The 20,540-nt window shown below is 36.1% G+C and overlaps 1 protein-coding gene across 3 annotated transcripts in view; it reads right to left on the bottom strand.

Moving 5' to 3' along the window:
- Window positions 1-20,540, bottom strand: part of LOC102900191 (zinc finger protein 345) — a 138,547-nt gene that overhangs the window by 112,340 nt on the left and 5,667 nt on the right. For 2 of the 3 annotated variants that reach the window (XM_045045445.1, XM_045045442.1), the window contains exons 4-6: window positions 19,438-19,523; window positions 17,175-17,301; window positions 16,091-16,189 (exon numbers count right to left, since the gene is read on the bottom strand). In XM_045045445.1, coding sequence (XP_044901380.1) covers window positions 16,091-16,189; window positions 17,175-17,301; window positions 19,438-19,446 — 235 coding nt within the window. In that variant the 5' untranslated portion in view covers window positions 19,447-19,523. Of the gene's footprint in view, window positions 1-1,863; window positions 9,721-16,090; window positions 16,190-17,174; window positions 17,302-19,437; window positions 19,524-20,540 lie in introns of those variants that run through there. The other variant, XM_045045443.1, reaches the window with a different exon arrangement.

A 20,540-nucleotide genomic window follows, 5' to 3' on the forward strand; every position in this document is an offset into this window, starting at 1 on the left:
ACCTTCATTCAGTTAATGTGGTATAACACATTTATTGATTTGCAAGTTAATCCATTATTTTTTTGTAATTTTTTAAAACGTTTACTTTTTATATGAAATTTATTGTCAAATTGGTTTCCATACAACACCCAGTGCTCATCCCAACACGTGCCCTCCTCAGTGCCCATCATCCACTTTCCCCTCCCTCCCACCCCCCATCAACCCTCAGTTTATTCTCAGTTTTTAAGAGTCTCGTATGGTTTGGCTCCCTCCCTTTTTTTTCCCCCCTTCCCCATGGTCTTCTGTTAAGTTTCTCAGGATCCACATAAGAGTGAAAACATATGGTATCTGTCTTTTTCTGTATGACTTATTTCACTTAGCATAACACTCTCCAGTTCCATCCACGTTGCTACAAAAGACCGTATTTCATTCTTTCTCATTGCCAAATAGTATTCCATTGTATATATAAACCATAATTTCTTTATCCATTCATCAGTTGATGGACATTTAGGCTCATCCATTCTTGCATCCCAAGGAGAAATCCCACTTGATAGTGGTGTATGATCCTTTCAACGTGCTGTTGAATTTCGTTTGTTAATATTTTGCTAAGAATATTTGCATTTATATTCTTCAGGAATATTAGCCTATAGTTTTGTATTAACTGTAGTATTTTTAAAATTTATTAAAAATACTTTTTAATGTTTATTTTTGAGAGAGACAGAGGCAGATGGAGTGTGGGCGGGGAGGGGCAGAGAGAGAGAGAGGGAGACACAGAATCTGAAGCAGGTTCCAGGCTCTGAGTTGTCAGCACAGAGCCCTATACGGGGCTTGAACTCACAAATCACGAGATCATGACCTGAGCTGAAGTCAGACGCTTAACTGACTGAGCCACCTAGCCGTCCCTTAAATTTATTTAAAATTAGTTAACATACAGTGTAGTATTGGTTTCAGGAGTAGAACCCAGTGATTCATCACTTCTCTGTAACACCTAGTGCTCATCCCAACAAGTGCTCTCCTTAATGCTCATCACCTATTTAGCCCACTCTCCCACCCACCTCCCACCCCGGCAAACCTGTTTGTTCTCTGTATTTTAAAGTCTCTTATGGTTTACTTCCCTCTCTCTTTTTACCTTTTTTCCCCTCCCTGTGTTCATCTGTTTTGTTTTTTAAATTCCACATATGAGTGAAATCATATTTGTCTTTCTCTGACTTGTTTTGCTTAGCATAATACACTCGTTTCATCATTGTTGCAAATGGCAAGATTTCATTCTCTTTTTAAAAAATGTTTAAATGTTTATTTATTTTTGAGAGGCAGTGAGAGGGACAGCGTGAGCTGGAGAGGGGCAGAGAGAGACAGAGACACAGAATCCAAAGCAGACTCCAGGCTCTGAGCTATCAGCATTTAAAAAGGAACAAACTATTGATAGATGTGACAACTTAGATCTCAAAAACATTGAGTTCTGAAAGCCAGTCTCAAAAGGTCACATACTGTATGATTCTATTTATGTAACTTCAACAAAAAATTATAGAGATCTAAAACAGATTAATGGTTTCCAGGGATTAGTGATGGTAGGTGAAGTGCAGGTGTGATTATAAAGAGGCAGCATAAGAGAGATCTTTGTATTGGAATAGTTCTGTATCTTTAGTGCAGTAGTGATTACATGAATCTATTCCTTTACTCATGATGACATGTAACTACATATATATGTCATATTAATGTCAAATTCTATGTTTTGATATTGTACTTTATGTAAGATGTGACCACTGATGGAAACTTGGTGAAATGTACCATTTCTGTAGATTCCTGTGTACCTATAATTATTTTCAAGTAAAAAAGTTAAAAAAAAATCTTAATGGACTGAAAAACAGAATGCATACAGCTGAATTGTGAATTAAGAAGCCAGATTTCATTGCTATACAGGTCAGAGGAACCAAATGTAACAAAGTGATGCAAAGTATTAGAATAAAACTTGACATAAAAGATTGAAGTAGAAATTCCACCATCCATTTAAAAGAAGCCCCAGAAGATAATAGAAATAATTGAGGAGAGGTAATGTTTGAACTAGTAATCAATGAAAGTAACCTCAAAACCAAGAAGGATGTTAACTACTCAATTTGAGAGAGCCCTAGCAAGTTAATAAAATTCTAATTATCATTAATTCTGGTACACATTTTGATTTTAACATCTGTGAGACCAGAATGCATCTTAATATCAGCAACATAGCATAGTTTAATTCAGTGTTTTCTTTCCTTTAAAATGGTAAATAAAATAACTGGTTCTAAAAGTGATGGCTTTGAAAAAATTAAGTAAAATAGTAATACCTGAAATACCAAAAATAAGTTTTAAAAAATACTGAAAGTTTCAAGAAAGATTTAAAAAACAGTTTACATACATAAGAATAAGAAATACATTAACATTATACTTTCACAGATTATATTCATGTAGGAAGACAATGGAGCAAATCATCAAATTCAGAGAGAAAAACAATTTGTACCAATTTCCAGACTGTGCCAAACTCTCATTTAAGCATCAATGAAATAAATTAGGCATTTAAGAAACCTTCTCTGAATGTATTCCTGGAAGCTATAATCCAACAAAAAGACAAAATAACCAAACAACAGAAATAAGGTGACAAGGTTGCAATCTTCATACAAAAATCAATAGCTTTCTTATATATCAATAATGATCAATTAGAGACTGTAACAAAACATTTCCAGTCATGAAATCAACAAAATGTATAATGCATCTATGATTGAACAAAGCGAGGAATTTGTAAGCTCTTTATCTAAAAGTGTAACGACTAGAGGCGCCCGGGTGGCTCAGTTGGTTAAGTGTCCGACTCTGGCTCAGGTCGTGATCTCACAGTTCCTGAGTTTGAGCCCCACATCAGGCTCTGTGCTGACAGCTCTATGCTAACAGAGTTAAATTAGTTTTAATGCATGGAAGATCTAATATTGTAAATATTTCAATTTTTATTTTCCTTTTTAAGTACCCTGTCTGAATAGGATACAGTATAACACCTTGCAGCTTAACAGATTTTCTTTGGTAGAAAGGAAAATAGAAGTGATCTTGATTTTTTTTCATTATGTTTCTGTATATTTTCTCAATTTTTATAGAAAGTTATTTATAAAGAGCAAAGGTAAAAATGTTTAGAAGGATACAATACTAATATATATTAAAGGACATTAAAACAGCAACAATAAAAAAATTATAATGGATATTCTATGCCATTTTCCTGTCTCTGCAATGCTATATTTACATATATATAAATATATATTATACATATACATACACACACACACACACACACACACACACGTATTTCAGAAGCAGACAACAGGACACGATGATAAGGGAAGAAATTATTCAATAAATAAGAGTGTAAAAATTGAAAAAATTTCCAGCCTCAGTTAATTATTCCCCAAGTCAGGATGATGTAAAAATTACATGCCAAGCACCAGTCTATCATCAAATTAGCAGTAACTGATGAGAAGTAATGCCAGGAGGAATACTATGACAGTGGATAAGGCATTCTCTAAGTCCATGGATGGTAGTTTTATCAGAAGCTTGGCATGCAGGGAAAGTAAATCCATATCCAGAGTTAAGTTTCTAGTCCAGTAAGGTCAAAACGCTGCCTCTTCTATGATGGAAGTGATCGAAGGTAACCAACCTGCTTCCAGTAGCTAGCTGAACACCTCAAGGAATAGTGTTATGTTGGGGGGCTCAGTATTGTCTCTGCTTCTGGCAGATTGAGCACTCAGCAATGGTCATAGCCAGGTCAGCCTTGGTGAGTGGAAGTCCATGTTGCTGATCACATGCATTACCTCCATCCCTGCCACCATGGCCACTTTGTTCATGGGTCCATTGAACCAGGGTGGCTGGGGAAAGAAACTATTAACCACAGAATGGGCTATCCTGTCCACTTGATTATTAAAATCCTCCTTTGCTGAGGTCACTCATTTATATGGGACACAGGTATCTTCAATTTTTTTGCCCTAATTCAGAGAGGTCTACCCAGATTTCATTGTCCAGATTTCCAATCATGTTCCTTCCATTACAATGCTACACACTTAGTATCCATTTCCACACTTGTTCCCTGGATTTCTAAGTTAGAAAACTCAGGTAGTTCTTTTGGACTGTAGCACCCCTCCTCATGGGTCACACTTTGCACTGCACTTTTAGGAGCCTGCTGGGAGAGTCTAGCGATGGGTCTAGAAACAAAAGGGGGTGATTGTGGGGGTTTCTGAGAAGTAGCATTGTCTTGCATGGCCACTACCTCAAGGGAGGTCATTAGTTTCCTCAAGCAATGCATAGTTAATTCCATCAGATGGAAATGGAAAGGCTGATGTCACTGTGGGTGGGGATGCCACTGCCACTAGGGATGGAAAGGCCACCTCTGCTGATGAGGCTGCTTCTACTGGGAAGAAGACTCAGAATATAGGAGCTCAATGTCACAGCTACGTCAGAGCCTTCCCACTTGTCCCCATACCATCTTACAGGATCCCATTCTTTCCCAATCAATACTCTCACTGTAACATTACTTAACTATTCAGCTGAGAATTTCCCAAATCTCGTTTGAAAAATTCCATTGTTAAGTAATTTCTCTCTACTTGCATTTTTTTGTAATCAGCCAGGAGCCAAGCCACACCTTCAACTTCATTATTGTTCACAAGTTCTACTTTCCACAAAACACTAGAATGGAATGCAATTTCACCAAGTTCTTTGTCACTTTATAAAAAGAACTGCCTTCCTCCGGTTTCCAATATGTTCCTCACTTCCACCTGAGACTTCATCTGTACTGCCTTTACCATTCATTTCTATGAACATTCTGTCGATAATGTATTCTCTAAGGTTGAAGTTTTCTCTTCAGCTCTTTTCTGATATCACCAAAATCACCATTAATGTCTTTATTTTTTGCATGCATCTAAAAACTCTTCCAGCTTTTACCTATTATTCAATTCCAAAGCCACTTCTACATTTTTAGCTATTTGTTACATTAGCACCCCACTTCTGGTACCAATATCTGTCTCATTCATTTCAGTCTGCTATAGTACAATAGACGGGGTGGTTTATAAACAACAGCAATTTATTTCTCACAATCCTTGAGGCTGAAGTCTGACATCAGTGTGCCAGCATGGTTAGTTTCTGGCAAGAACTGTCTTCCAGAGTAAAGACTGCCATTTTCTTGTATCCTCAGATGGCACAAAAATGTAAGAGAGCTCTCTGGGATCCCTTTTACAAGGGGACTAATCTCAATCAGGAGGGATCCACCATTGTAACTTAATTTCCTCCAAAAGGCTCCACTTCCTAATGTCATTATATTGGGGGTTAGGATGTGGACACATGAATTTCAAGGCCCAAATGGCTTCACTGGAGAATCCCACCAAACATTTGAAGAATAATAAACAATTCAACACTACCTCTACCAGAAATGGAAAGGAAGCAATTCTGTGAAACTCATTTTATGAGGCCATAATCACCTTGATAGCAAAATGAGGCAAAGACAGTAGAATGCAAGAAAACTACAAACTAGTATTCCTCATGAATATAGATACAAAGATCCTAAAAAAAAAAATCCTCAAAATATTAGCACATCATAGCAATCTCAGCAAATCCAGCAATGTATTTATGTACTACATACAAAATGTACACTAAAAACAAATGGAGCTTATTCCAGTGATGTAAGTCTTGATCGATATTTGAAAATTCATAAATGTAATCCATCATAACATAGCAAAAGAGAAAAATCACATTTTACTCCTATCAATTGCTGCATATTTCAAATAAATTTCAAGGAAACATAGAGGGTTCCATGGCAGTGTTTCCAGAGAGCAAAGGGTTTTCAAAGTTATAATGGGCCTGGGGTGGGGGTGGGAATCAAATATATAGTGCTGTCCTGAAAATATAGCCTCCAAATAATGATGAACCCAACTTTTATCTTTCCTGTGAAATACTAGGGCTTCTAACAATTTCAAACTCATTTTTCTACAGCAGCCTCATAGGGAACCTAATAATAGAGAAGAGCCTGTTGATTCTTTGAGTGAACCCTAATAAAATTCATAGAAAATGCAGTTTTTAGGGGTGCCTGGGTGGCTCAGTTGAAGACTGACACCACATCTTGATTTCAGCTCAGGTCATGATCTTAGTGTTGAGATGGAGCCTGGTGATGGTCTCCATGCTTGATAGCACAGAGCGTGCTTGTTATTCTCTCTCCTTCTCTCTCTGCCCGTCCCCTGCTTGTGTGCATGCTCTCAAAATAATAATTTTTTAAAATTAAAAAAAAAAAAGAAAATACATTTTTTAAGACAATGGTACTACTTGAAGCACTGCAAGCTTGAACCTAATGGGACAGAAATAGTACAAAGTGAAAGGGCCTTGGGATCCCAAGACATCTACAGGCTAAAAACAGTCTTAGAAAACTATTCAGCTATAAACACGGGCTACCTTCATGAAGGGGAGGAAAACAAAGGATGATTCAGGGTAGAACCAAGACCTCAGTATGCAAACATGCCACTTGGAAGCAGAAAGACACTTAAATTGGGTTCTGAATATCCCACTGAATATCACAGCAGAGAAACACTGTGAGAAACAATATACATTACATTCTTCTAAAAACTAAATCTTCAAAACCTCATGTGTATTTTACACCTAACACCATTTTAATTTGAACTAGCCACAATTCAAGTGCTCAATTTTGAGTGCTCAACATGTTGCTGGCAACTATCTTATTTGACAATGAAGGTCTAGTCCATTAATTTCCACATTTAGTTGTAGTAACTGCTTTTTAAACTCATTCTTTAAACATATGAAGTACTGTGGGACAGGCATGGTAACAGGTAGCAATAGGTGAACTAGATAAAATTTGGATCTTCCATCTGTATTTCCCAAATACAGTATAGCATATTTAATATCCCAATGTGCAGAACTTCGACAACACCCAGAAATTTTGATATGCAGTCATTTAAAAAAATCATTTACTTCAATTTGGTTAAAATTCCAGAGCTAATTTTATCTTTAAAATAATATTATGGAAAAATTCAAATACATAAAAGTAAAGAAAATAGCAAGAACAAAATAAAAACTATGTACTCAAGACTTATCTTACCATCACTTTAACAAGCTTATCCTTTTCTTTTGCATGAGCACTTTTTTAAAAATTTTTTTTAACATTTATTTATTGAGAGACAGAGCACGAGCAGAGGAGGAGCAGAGAGAGAGGGAGACACAGAATCCAAAGCAGGCTCCAGGCTCCGAGCTGTCAGCAAAGAGCCCGACATGGGGCTCGAACTCACGAACTGTGAGATCATGACCTGAGCCAAAGTCAGTTGCTCAACCGACTGAGCCACCCAGGTGCCCTGCATGAGCACTTTTAAAAAGTTCCAGACATCATACCATCTTATGTATATAAACTTATCTCTAACATTTTTATATAACTACGATGCTACCTAACAAAAACATAATTTCTTAGTATTATCTGTCAATATTCCCATTTCCCCAACTGTCATAAAAATGTCCTTTTTACATATTTGTTCAACTTGTGATCTAGTTCACTGCATTTGATTGATATACATTTCTTCAGACTCTTAATATTTAAGAGTTCCACCTCCCTTTTTTCAATGCTATTTTATTGAATTTGAAGGCAGGTCATTTCTCTTGTGGAATTACCCACATTTTAAATTTGTTTCATTGCTTCTTCTTGTGTCATGTTCTTCTTTCTGTTCTGTGATTCTTCCCTAAACTGGGATTTAGATCTTGATGCTTAGATTCAGTTCAATATTTTTTTGGCAACATGTGTATGTCTTACTGTAACTTATTAGGGGGCACAAAATGTTTTGTCCTATTTTGAGATTAAAATTGATCAATGGGTATCTACTGGTCTTAACCTCCACTGAGAATTGTGCCTAGATCCATTATTTCATTATGTGCTGCAAAATTCTCTAATAAAGAACTTTAGCTCATCAACTTCTAGTTACTCTAAAATACAGTTCAACAGGAAATGCAGGCTAAATGATTTTCCTTTCAATTATCAGTTTTTGGAATGAGATAGTGCCCTAGCAACCTTCATAGATATATTATACAGATGGGAAAAATAGAGGCAATGATAGGTAAGATTAAAAGCTCTTCTATATTCACTCCTTTAAAAAAGAGTTTCTTTCTAGAACACATTTCCCAAAGTTTAACATAGTTTTTAATGATGAGTAAAGGCTTCTAAAAATTCATGAAATTTATCCTTTCCTTCAAAGAAAACCTAACTATTTAGGTGAGCTGTAAGCATGAAGCAAAAGGGATTCCTATATTCAAAAACCTTTCCCCTAAAATTTATTTTCTAATGCCCCTTAACACAAAATTCACAGTGGAAGGCTTTCCTAAATTATTTAGTTACATTATGAATTCGCTGATGGTAAGTAAGATGTGAATGTTGTCTAAATGCCTTTTTACATTCCTTACATTTGTATGGTTTTTCACCAGAATGAATTCTCTGATGTTGAATAAGTGATGAATGAAGTCTAAAGGCCTTTCCACATTCCTTACAGTCATAGGGTTTCTCACCAGTATGAATACTCTGATGTTGAGTAAGTTGTGATAGCAGTCTAAAAGTCTTCTCACATTCCTTACATTTATAAGGTTTCTCACCAAAATGAATACTCTGATGTTGGGTAAGTTGTGAGAACAGTCTAAAGGTCTTCCCACATTCCTTACAATCATAGGGTTTCTCTCCAATATGAATACCCTGATGTGAAATAAGTTCTGAGTAACGACGGAAGAACTTCCGACATTCCTTACATTCGTAAGGTTTCTCACCAGTATGAATTCTCTGATGGAGAGTGAGATGATAGCCACGACTAAAAGTCTTTCCACATTCTTTACAATCATAGGGTTTCTCACCAGTATGAATTCTCTGATGGAGAGTGAGTTGTTGCCGCACCCTGAAGGCCTTTCCACATTCCTTACATTCATAGGGTTTTTCACCAGTATGAAGTTTGTGATGTACTCTAAGGCCTGTACTACACAAAAAAGCCTGCCCACAGTCCTTACATTCATAACACTTCTCAGCAATATTAAGTCTCTGATGTCGTGTAAGGTGTGCATACTGTCTAAAGGTCTTCCCACATTCCTTACATTCATAGGGTTTCTCACCAGTATGAATCCTTTGATGAAGATTAAGTTGTCCTCTTACTCTAAAGGCCTTCCCACATTCCTTACATTCATAGGGCTTCTCACCAATATGAGTTCTCTGATGTACTCGAAGATCTGCACCACATGTAAAGATCTTTCCACATTTTTTACATTCAAGGAGTTTGTCAGAAGTATGAATTCTCTGATGTCGACTAAGGTGGGCACACTGTCTAAAGGCTTTTCCACATTCTTTACATTCATAGGGTTTTTCGCCAGTGTGAATTCTCTGATGGAAAGTAAGTTGTTGGCGTACTCTAAAGGCCTTCCCGCAATCCCCACATTCATAGGGTTTCTCTCTATTATGGATACTCTGATACAGAGTAAGAGAAGTGAGTTTTCTGTAAGTGGGCATTTTTTCAGAGGTGGTTTTTTTCACTTGCCGGAAATATCCCTCTTGAAGGTGTTCTTGTCCCTCAAACTTCTCATATTTATAATCTTTTCTGATAAAGGAGTTTTCAAGGCCACAACTTCTAATTCTTCCCATTATCTCCCACTGAGATAAATTCATTTCACAAATATCCTTTTCTTGAAATAACTTTTTAGTGTCATATCTGGCTTCTAAATCTGAAAGAAAACAAGATAAATACATGCTATCTTCTTATTCTAGAAAAAGCAAACAAGCATATAAAAAAAACTTTATAATAGAAAATAAAGCTCAATTTCAAGTAAACGAGCTAAAAAAACCTCATCAAAGTTTGAGAATCTTTAAATTTTTTAATGATTACTTTTTAATTAGAATAATGCACAAACATCTTACCATGAATAACATGGCCTTTGTTTACCATATCATCTCAAGCCACTGCCTGGTTTGCTCCCTATATTCCTATCCCACTAGCCTCCTTTCAGTTCCTAGAATATGTCACAATCTTTCCATTTCTTAGAGCTTTTCACTGACAATTTAAATTCATAGGAATTTCAACTTGCATTTTCTACATAGTTGGGTTCCTTTCATCCTTTAGATACCATGTTAAAAATCAGACCCATTCTGGGGCACCTGGGTGGCTCAGTCGGTTAGGCAGCCGACTTCAGCTCAGGTCATGATCTCGCGGTCCGTGAGTTTGAGCCCCGCGTCAGGCTCTGTGCTGACAGCTCAGAGCCTGGAGCCTGCTTCTGTTTCTGTGTCTCCCTCTCTCTCTGCCCCTCCCCCATTTGTGCTCTGTCTCTCTCTGCCTTTCAAAAATGAATAAATGTTAAAAAAAAAAAAATCAGACCCATGCTGACTTCATCTAATTTATATACTTTATTTTCTATCCCAGTAACTTGTTCCATGTTTCTTAACACTTTTTTGATTTTGTTGTTACATATTCATTACTTTTCCCATTTTTAAATTCTCTTTATTTTCTTACCTTAAACCTTCCCAAGGGCAGAAGCAACCTTTCATTTATCATTGAATAACAAACTCATAGCATATAGTAACTATCAATTATGAAATCTCATAATTGGTTAACAGTTATTGCATATGTTCCCTTGCCTCTAATCTTATACCTTATTACAGATTAAATATTTTTTATTACTTCCTATAGAGATAGGAAACAAAAGCACATCTAAGCTATCTCAGTCAAATATATAAATGAAAAATGGTGATGTCTTCACATCTGATCATCTTCCCAATTGTCTACTTTCACTTAGGTAACTCCACTACATCTGATTTTCTACCTTGCATAGTCATGAGTAAACTTTGCCTGTTTTCACAAGGTAACAAGAAGCTCATCTTTATTTCAGTTTATATATCTACACACATCTATGTTACAAACAGCCTGTTTAGTTCCTTCATGCCCTTCCCTATACTCTCCCCAGAGTCCTCAAAGCCAATGCCATTTAGATTCTACCTAGAGAGTATTTTCGTGATTTTTCAGGCATAAGAACAATTTTATACCATACTAGCATGCTAATAAAATTCTGAGCAAAGAGATGTTTTTCTCAAATGTGTATTTCCTCAAAAAAATTCCAATTAAGAGTTCACTACTTTTCAAAATGAAAATGGTATTTTTAAAAACTGAGAATACAGGAACATTAGTTTTAATATGCCCAAACTGGAAAGAATCCATCAGAATGGCTACGCAAATTAAAACATACTGAAACAACACAATACTGTATACCAAGGAGAATGAATAATATACAAGTACATGCAACAACATGGATCAATCTCACAAACATAATGGTGAGTAAAAAAGCCAGACATAAAAGAACATATACTGTATGGTTCCATTTTTATAAGTTTCAAAAAAAGTAAAATTAATCTATGGAGTTGCTAACAGTCAGGATAGTGGTTAATTTCAGTGGGGAGGAATGACTCGAAGGAGTTAGGAGGGAGCCACTACTTCTCTCTCTCTCTTTTTTTTGTTTGAGTTTTTTATTTATTTAAGAACTCTCTACACAGAATGTGGGGCTCAAACTCAGGACCTTGAGATCAAGAGTCACATGCTCTTCCAACTGAGCCAGCCAGGCACCCCAGGAGGGAGCTTCTAATATCCCAGCAAATCTCTATTTTGCTGCCGGTCAGATGGGTGTGATCACTTCGTGAAAATTCAGTAAGCTGTTTCCTTATGATTTCTGGATTTTTTTTTTTTTTTTGGCATACATTTATGTTTCAGTAAGTTTGCTTAGAAAAGGATTACTGAAAACATTAAAAAGTAACAATGATTTAAATAGTGTAGATAAAATATAAGCAGAGACAGGTAAATGATGATAGAAAATATCACTATCGGGGCACCTGGGTGACTTAGTATGTTAAGCATCTGACTTTGGTTCAGGTAATGATCTCATGGTTCATGAGTTCGAGCCCTGCGTCAGGCTCTGTGCTGACAGCTCAGAGCCTGGAGTCTGCTTTGGGTTTTGTGTCTCCCTCTCTCTCTGCCCCTCCCCCACATGTACTCTGTCTCTCTCTAAAAGATAAATAAAACATAAAATTAAAAAATATATATATCACTATGAAATCTGTGTGTCTTCCTCCCTCCCTCTCCCCTTAGTTCCTTCCATTCTCCCACTTTCCCTCTTCCCCTTCTCTCTGTCTCCATCTCCCTACCCCAAAAAAGCAATAAAAAATTATGGTAACTTTGTAAGAATCTTTAGGAAAAAGTCAATTTAAGTCTTCATTAAGATAAATAAGATATAAATGACATATTAAATGACTAGTAATTAGCTAAATAACAGTAGTAAATTAAGTAGGAGGCTATAAAGGTATGACAAATGTTATAAATGGTAATTTCAAAGGATTTACTTATAAATTTAAAAAGTAAAAACCAGCAATGGAAAAGGAAAGTCATAAAAAAATTTAAAAACAGGAAAGTCATAGTTAAAATAAAAGTAAGCCAAAATATTTGTAAGAAAATGAGAAAGTGTTCACAGCATAAATGCTCACACAAATTGACATAAGAAACATTAAACAATGGAATGGAAAAATAGAATAAAGGAGATGAGCAGACAGTACACAAAATATACATAAATATACACAAACTTAAGACAAAATGTTCATATTCACACACACACACACACACACACACACACACACACACACACACACCACAAAGTAGAACAAGTTATAAAATTTATCCTATAGAGGTGCCTGGCTGGCTCAGTTGTTGGAGCATGCAACACTTATCTCAGGGTTGTAAGTTCAAGCCCCACATTAGGTATAGAGATTACTTAATAAAATCTAAAACACACAAACACACACACACACACATATCCTATAAATTTAAAGGTTTTCATTAAAAAAAAAAATTCTGAAAGTGGATATAGTGAACCTGAGACTCTCATATATGCCCCCACCCGTCATAATACATGCCAGATTAAGACCCTGGCACGTTGAAAATTCTCACCGAGGAGACTACTCTATAGTATGAACACTCAACTGTAATCTTATGATTTCTGTAAACAAAAAGTCAGCCATATTTGTTTATGCCAGTTCTTATCCTTGCAAGCTACTAAGACAATCATTTCTATAAAAACAAAGCTGAATATTTTAGGTTCTTGTTCTACTTTAAACTGAAACTAGAAATAATAGCCTATGTAATATATATATGATCTAAACAAGAAAAAATTGGCTGGAGCTAGAATGAAACCAAAGGCCAAACTAAACATCCAAAGACTGGCCTATGGTAAGGAATTTTAATGTTTTGATTTTTAAGATATATGTAAAATATTTAACTATTTAAAATTAATAAACCAAACACTACTTTGGATTCTACTGAATCAACAACTTTAGTAAACAATGCTAATAGGAAAACACAGTGTTAGCCCATGTTAGATCAATATGAAAGGAGAAATGTTCTTTCCTTTTGCAGAGTATCAGCTTAAATTAAAAAGAAAATGAGGATCATGTTACCTGGTCACAGAATTAATTTGTTTTCCGAGGTATGATATCTTTCATTACCTTTCTTTGTTGTTACTGATACAAGATAATATGGAATACAGAATATTTATGACAGAGGCAGTACTGGTTATATTAACACCAGGGTTAATGTATCAAGAAGTCTGTAAATATTAAAACCCTATGACCACAGAATTGTACTTCTGAGAATCAATACTTACTAAATACTAAATAATCCATACCGAATCCTAATAAAATACTAAATAATCCTCACATTCTGCTGATAATCTTACTGCTTACTTAAACAAGGAATCAGAAGCAACTGAAAGAAAAATACATATTCTCCCCTTCACATTATTCAACCAATCTGTGTCCGTATCATTGTCATAAGCATGGGTTTTCTTCATAAATTGGCTCCTATTCTTTCCCATCTACTGAAGGCCATTCCGTACAATATTATCTATCTTTCTACTCCATCAATTTTCATTTCTTTGAAATTATTCCCTTCAACATTTAATATGTTCTAATACCTCACATCGTAGAAGACATTTCCTGTATCCTATGTGTCTACTTTTATGGCAGAATTCCTTCAAAGAGTTGTATATATTTTTAACACGGTCTCATCTCTCATTTTCTTTTTATTTCCCAAAAACTTTAAAAGTTTACCGCAGAGCACCTTTAACATACATGAAAGTAGAATAGTTTAATAAATGTCTATACAGCTATGACCCAGCCTGAACAACCATCAACCCCTGACCAACCCAGGCCAATGTACACCCCAATCCACTCTTCTCATATTATTTGACACAAATACCATATATTCATTTTTTCTACTTACAGGATTTATTTCTAATAATACCATTATCCAAACCTAAAAAAATGGACACTAATTCTTTAAGAATATCAAAAATGAGTGTTCATACTTCCAACTGTCTCAAAGATAAAATTTTAAGTAATTTAAAAATAGTAAATTTATCCCCCCCAAAAATCCATAGAATACAACTGGTTGACAGGTCTTTTACATGTCTTTTAATCTACAGGTTGGTTCTCCTGCAATCTTTCAATTTCCCTTGTAATTTATTTGTTGAAGAAACTGTTTTGACCCCATAGTGTTTCCCATTTCTTAATTTTGCGGACTATATTCCTAAGGGGCAGTAGAACATGTTCCTCTATCTTCTTCCCATAAATTGGTAGTTGGCTTTAGAAACTTGATCAGACTTAGGACCAATTTTATTGGCAAAGTTACTTCATAGGTGATATTGTGTCCTTTCATTAGAAGTATGTCTGATTTTCTCTATTTCTGTGACATTATCAGTATTGATGTTCAATGCCTAGATTCAGTTGTTCATTATGGGTTCCAAAATGGTAATACTCCAATTCTGTCATCTTTCATTTATTCACTGAATACTTTTAAGAAAAACATCCATCTAATACCTATTGGTACAGTTCTTATAAGGAATGCAGAATACTTCTTTTCCTTTATATTTATATTTTCTAGTAAGTTAAATCTCGAGTAGTTTCCAATGGTGAACAATTTACTATTAGTAACACTAAGAATGTATGGAATTAAGCATATTTTATGTATTATAACATATTGCAGTTATGTGTATAGTCAAATAGTTCCATCTTTGACCAGCTAGAGCCTCTTCAAACTGCTTCCTGTTCTCTGACCACCCTATTTAAAGTTACCCAACTCACCCATCATAATTCTCCATATTCTTACCCTACCTACTTTTCTTTTTTTTTAATATGAAATTTATTGTCCAGTTGGTTTCCATACAACACCCAGTGCTCATCCCAACAGGTGCCCTCCTCAATACCCATCACCCACCCTCCCCTCCCTCCCACCCCCCATCAACCCTCAGATCGTTCTCAGTTTTTAAGTGTCTCTTATGGTTTGGCTCCCTCTCTTTTTTTTTTCCTTCCCCTCCCCCATGGTCTTCTGTTAAGTTTCTCAGGATCCACATAAGATACTTTTCTTCATAATACTTAATCACTTATGATATTTGGTAACCCATTTGTTTGTTTATTGTATGACTTCCCTACTACAATGTAAACTTTATGAAAAGAGCAGTGAAGAAATACATATACAAAAAATGGATTGGAAACAAATTAGATCCAAAGTACAGGTAAAATGGTTGTCATTACAGGGGTACCTGGGTGGCTCATTCCATTAAGCACCCAACTCTTGATACCAGCTCAGGTCGTCATTTCACATTCGTGAGATGGAACCCACCATGCTCAGGGCTAAGCATGGAGCCTGCTTGGGATTTTCACTCTCCCTGTCTCTCTGCCCCTCTCCTGCCCATGCTCTCTCCCTTTCCCACTCTCTCAAAATAAATAAATAAACATTTAAAAAATTTTCCTTATTTAAAAAAAAGGTTGTCATTATGGAAGAAAGCTTTCCCCTACTGAAATGACAGGGAAAAAGAAGTGAAGAAACAAGTAGCAAGCCATAGTACAGATGAAATTTCCTTGGTGGCTCATGCTGAGATCTAAGTTTTCTTCCCAGGTTTCAGGTCTTTTCTTCATTACCAGTATCTATGGTGTGCGTTTCCTTCCCAACCAGTAGGCCATGCCATGCCATAACCATGTATCTCTGCCTGATTAGCACTTACTCACCTAGGCTCCTTCTTCTTCTCTCATCCCTCACAACCATCCAGGGTTCTTTCCCTTGCTCTAGTAGGGTAATCACATCTGGCTTAGAAATGGTACACCCTGCTTGAAAAAAACATAAGGGTATGTAATAAAGAATTTATTTGATCAAGCCTGCAGAATGAAATAGAGTAATGGGATTGAAAAAAAACATTCATAATAGTGTTACTTCAGGATCACAAGGAATAACAAGAACAGAAGTAGGAACATTGTCTTATTTAAACTCATACAAACTCTGTCTCTTAAGAGGAAGGAATGATTTTTTTTTTTTTTTAAAGAAGAAATAATGATTTGAGAACACTGGTTTTCAAATCCTGGCTCTGCTACCTGGGTCACTATGGCCTTATTTTTCTGTTGTAAAAAGGAAATACTGTATCTAGCCAAAGGACTGTTGTGAGGTTTGATTTAATAAATGTAAAGTGTTTGGATGAGTGTTTAGTACACAGTACACGCTATGCATACTTATTAGGGACTTTTATTAGATATTTTTGCTATTTTTTCTTCTTTTGCTAAGAGGAAAATAATTAGTTTCTTGCCAGGATATTCATCCAATATCAAATGCAAAATTCATGTATTTTAAACTTTTACGCATAAATCACTTAAAAGGTAATATGTCTGTTGTGGTAAATTCAATGGTCCACTTGAGTTTTAATAAACTGTTGATTCAACCCAGCAACACATATGTTGTATAAGCTTTTTAAATAGATATGTGGAGCCAGATACCTCTGGTCTTCCTACTCACATTCAGGTGAAGTAACAGATAATAGACCATGTATAGCAATAAGAAACCAGATTTCTTTGATAACTGGTTTTTCTATAAGTGTCTCAGAATTTATATCTAGCTGTCATTAAAGAGAAGTAATTACGGAGAAGGCAAAGAAAGACATAAAGGTCGCTAAATTATCGGGGAAGCTGAAGGAGCTATTTAAATGCTTAATGGCTGCAGGTGCCTATTCCTAAATACAAAGAAAATATTCAGCTAGCTTCTAGAAAGACAGCAGTGAAATTCAGTCCTATGAATTTCTAAATTATATGACACAGATAAGCTTACCCACTGACACCAAGTTGCTATAGTTCTCTAATATCACATCTCTGTACAAATTCCTCTGATATGAGTTCAGGCATTCCCACTCTTCCTGAGAAAAGTCTACAGCCACATCTCTGAACATCACCAAATGCTGAAATGACAAACCCATGTATTATTTCTAAAATTATTTATTTCTGTAAAGGGCCAATATTTTAAGCTTTGCACGCCACATATGGTCTGTTCCATATCCTTTCCTTTTCCCTTCTTTTTTTAAACAATTCCTTCAAAACATAATTAGCTCAAAGGCTGTATGAAAACAGGCCAAGGGGGCACATGGGTGGCTCAGTCGGTTAAGTCGGTCCGACTTTGGTTCAGGTCATGATCCTGTGATTCATGTGTTTGAGCCCTGCATCAGGCTTTGTGCTGACAGTTCAGAGCCTGGAGACTGCTTCAGATTCTGTGTCTCCCTCCCCTCTGCCCTTCCCCTACTCATGCTCAAAAATAAACATTAAAGAAATTTTTAAAAATTTTTAAAAATAAAAATAAAAACAGGCCAAGGGACGAATCTGGCTCATGAGCTGTAGTTTGCCAACCACTGCTAGAGACAAAACTTCCTGTGGGAAGGGGGATACTTCCCTTAATTAAGCACTGTGGGATACTTAATTTTATTTACTTCTAGATATGTTCACATAAATTAATCAGAATTTCACAATTAACTGGAATAGTGATCATAAAAACACTGCTTGCAATGGGCTTAAATGGGCCTAAAAAAATTCTCAATAAATGTGTTTCATTCTAACTCCTTTTCATTTAAGGATTAGAAAAAAAATTGATGGATTTTTTTTCCCCTTCAAATGAACCATAAAATTTCTATTTTTAAAAAGTAGAGTTTGGGGGTGCCTGAGTGGCTCAGTCGCTTGAGTGTCTGACTCTTGATTTCGACTCAAGTCAAGATGCCAGGGTCGTAGAATAGAGCCCATGTTGAGCCCTGCTTTGAGCCATGCTCAGCATGGAGCCTGCTTAAGATTCTTTCTCTCTCTCTCTCTCTCTTTCTTCCCTCTGCCCTTCTCCCCCACTTGCACTCTCTCTCTCTCTCAAAAACATAAAAAAATAAATTTAAAAAGTAGAGTTTGTATAAACTAAAAATTTCTTCCAGACCTCTCTTCATCATTGTATCATTAGCATTTTGTTATAACAAATACTTTGCTGAATATTTTTAATTTACTAAACAATAGTCCATTTGTGTTAGACTTAGTAATGATTATATTCATATGTTTCTATACTTTTAAATATATTAAGTCATATTTAAAATTTAAGTTATACAAAATCTCTGAAGCTGCAATGTCCAGTATTCTAACTTAGACACATGTAGTTATTGAGCACTTAAATTGTGGCTAGTCCAAATTTAGATGTGCTATAATTATAAAATACATACCTGATATTAAAGACTTTGGAAAGAAAAAAATGTAAAATATAATTTCCATACTGATTACACTTTAAATGATAACATTTTGACTATATATACTGAATTAAATAAAACATTAACTGTACATGTTACTTTTTACTTTTTTTTAATGAGACTACTAAAAAGTTCAAGATGACATAAGTGCCTTGCATATTATTCTATACTCTTTATGAGATGATATGCTGCCTACTGCACTTAAGGCACTAATTCTTTGGGGTGCCTGGGTGGCTCAGTCAGTTGAGTGTCCAACTCTTGGTTTCAGCTGAAGTCATGATCCCAGGGTTGTGGGATCGAGCCCCACATCAGGCTCCACTCTGAGCACAGAACCTGCTTAAGATTCTCTCTTTCTCCCTCTGTCCTTATCCCCAACTAGTGTGCGCTCTCTCTTTGTATATCTCTAAAATTTTTAAAACGACACTAATTCTATACTTTTAATATGTGACTACTAGACAATTTTAAATTACATAGATAACTCATATTATAATTCCTTTAGATGGAGCTGCTCTGAAGTGATCTCCAGTACTGAGTCGCAGATCAAACAATTTCCTCTATGGACTTCACTTCTATTTTATCTCTGCTCTAGAAAAAGACTGAACATTTAGGAGATGCTGAATAATTTGGTCAATATACACATGGACATGGATGGAGAAGAGAGAGGCAAACAGAAGGGGCCTGGGCTGCCTGATTCCATCCCTTGCTAGAATGGAAGACTAGGAAGAAGCTGTTGGGTGGGGCTCTATTAAGAAGTTTCAGGATATCTAATGAGAATGTTCACATAACCTGAAAAAAATTACCGTACTTTAAATAGAAACACCAACTTACATGAGCCATGATTTTAGAGTTGCAAGAACTGGTTAGTTTTCCTCAAAGATCACTTGCTGGAGAAGCTGAGTCCATAGAAGCTAGAGCTGGGGGAAGAAGGTAAAGCCATAAGAACAAAATTGCCTCAGAGCTCCCAAATTTTAAAAAGTCATACTACTACTCCCTTCCCACAACCCTCTCCCCCCAGCAACACACAGACAAGTTATAAGAGGTAGGATGTAGTTTAGACAAACAGATGTCCTCAAATCCACAGGAAAATCAGTTGCACAAGGACAGACACAGAGCAGAGACTCTCTTGCATGGAAGCACATATTCATATACTTTAGCAGGAGTGTTTCCAGTTAGTCTCCTGACCCAGGGAGGCTGATCTGGACCTGAGAATGGATTGTCTAGGCCTGTCCTGAGCAGATCCATTTCCCTCCATTCCCACCTTCCCAGCCAAGAAGTAGTTACATCATCTAACTCAGAACTTCTTTCTAAGACTCAGGAATGTGGCTGGGCTCCCTAAACCTAAACATAGAAAATACTATGGACAAGAATTTCCTAAACTTTGCTAGACACTGGAATTACCTGCAGGTCTTTAAAATATACTGATGCCTGGCTCACATCTCTCATTTTTATTTAATTAGTACAGAGTGTGACCTGGGAATCAGGATTTTTAAATTCCCCTCAGATTTTATAAAATTTCTGCCAGGTTATCATAATGAACAACAAAGTTTGGTAATCAAACTTTGTGTGCATCAGATTCCCCTGGAGGGCTTATTAAAACACTGTTTGCAGGCCCTCACTCTTAGAGTTTGGAATTTAGTAGGTGTTTGGGGTTGGGCTTGAGAATTTGCAGTTCTAACAAGTTCCTAAGTGATACTTGATGTTGCTCGTCCAAATGTCACAATTTGAGAAAAACTTGCATAGCCCATGCTAGCGGTCTTTATCATGACAAAACTATACTTGCACACTGGGATCCCTTCCCAGGGGGAGGATGAACTACCATTTGCAGGCCCTCAGAGCTCACTAGTCACTACATATCTGTTCAGAATCATCAATACTACCTGCATAATCTCATTTATCAACCCATCTCTCTCGGAACCCAGGCTGGGGAAAAG

Source organism: Felis catus, chromosome E2 (assembly GCF_018350175.1).
Source record: "Felis catus isolate Fca126 chromosome E2, F.catus_Fca126_mat1.0, whole genome shotgun sequence".
In the NCBI taxonomy this organism is placed as follows: Eukaryota; Metazoa; Chordata; class Mammalia; order Carnivora; family Felidae; genus Felis; species Felis catus.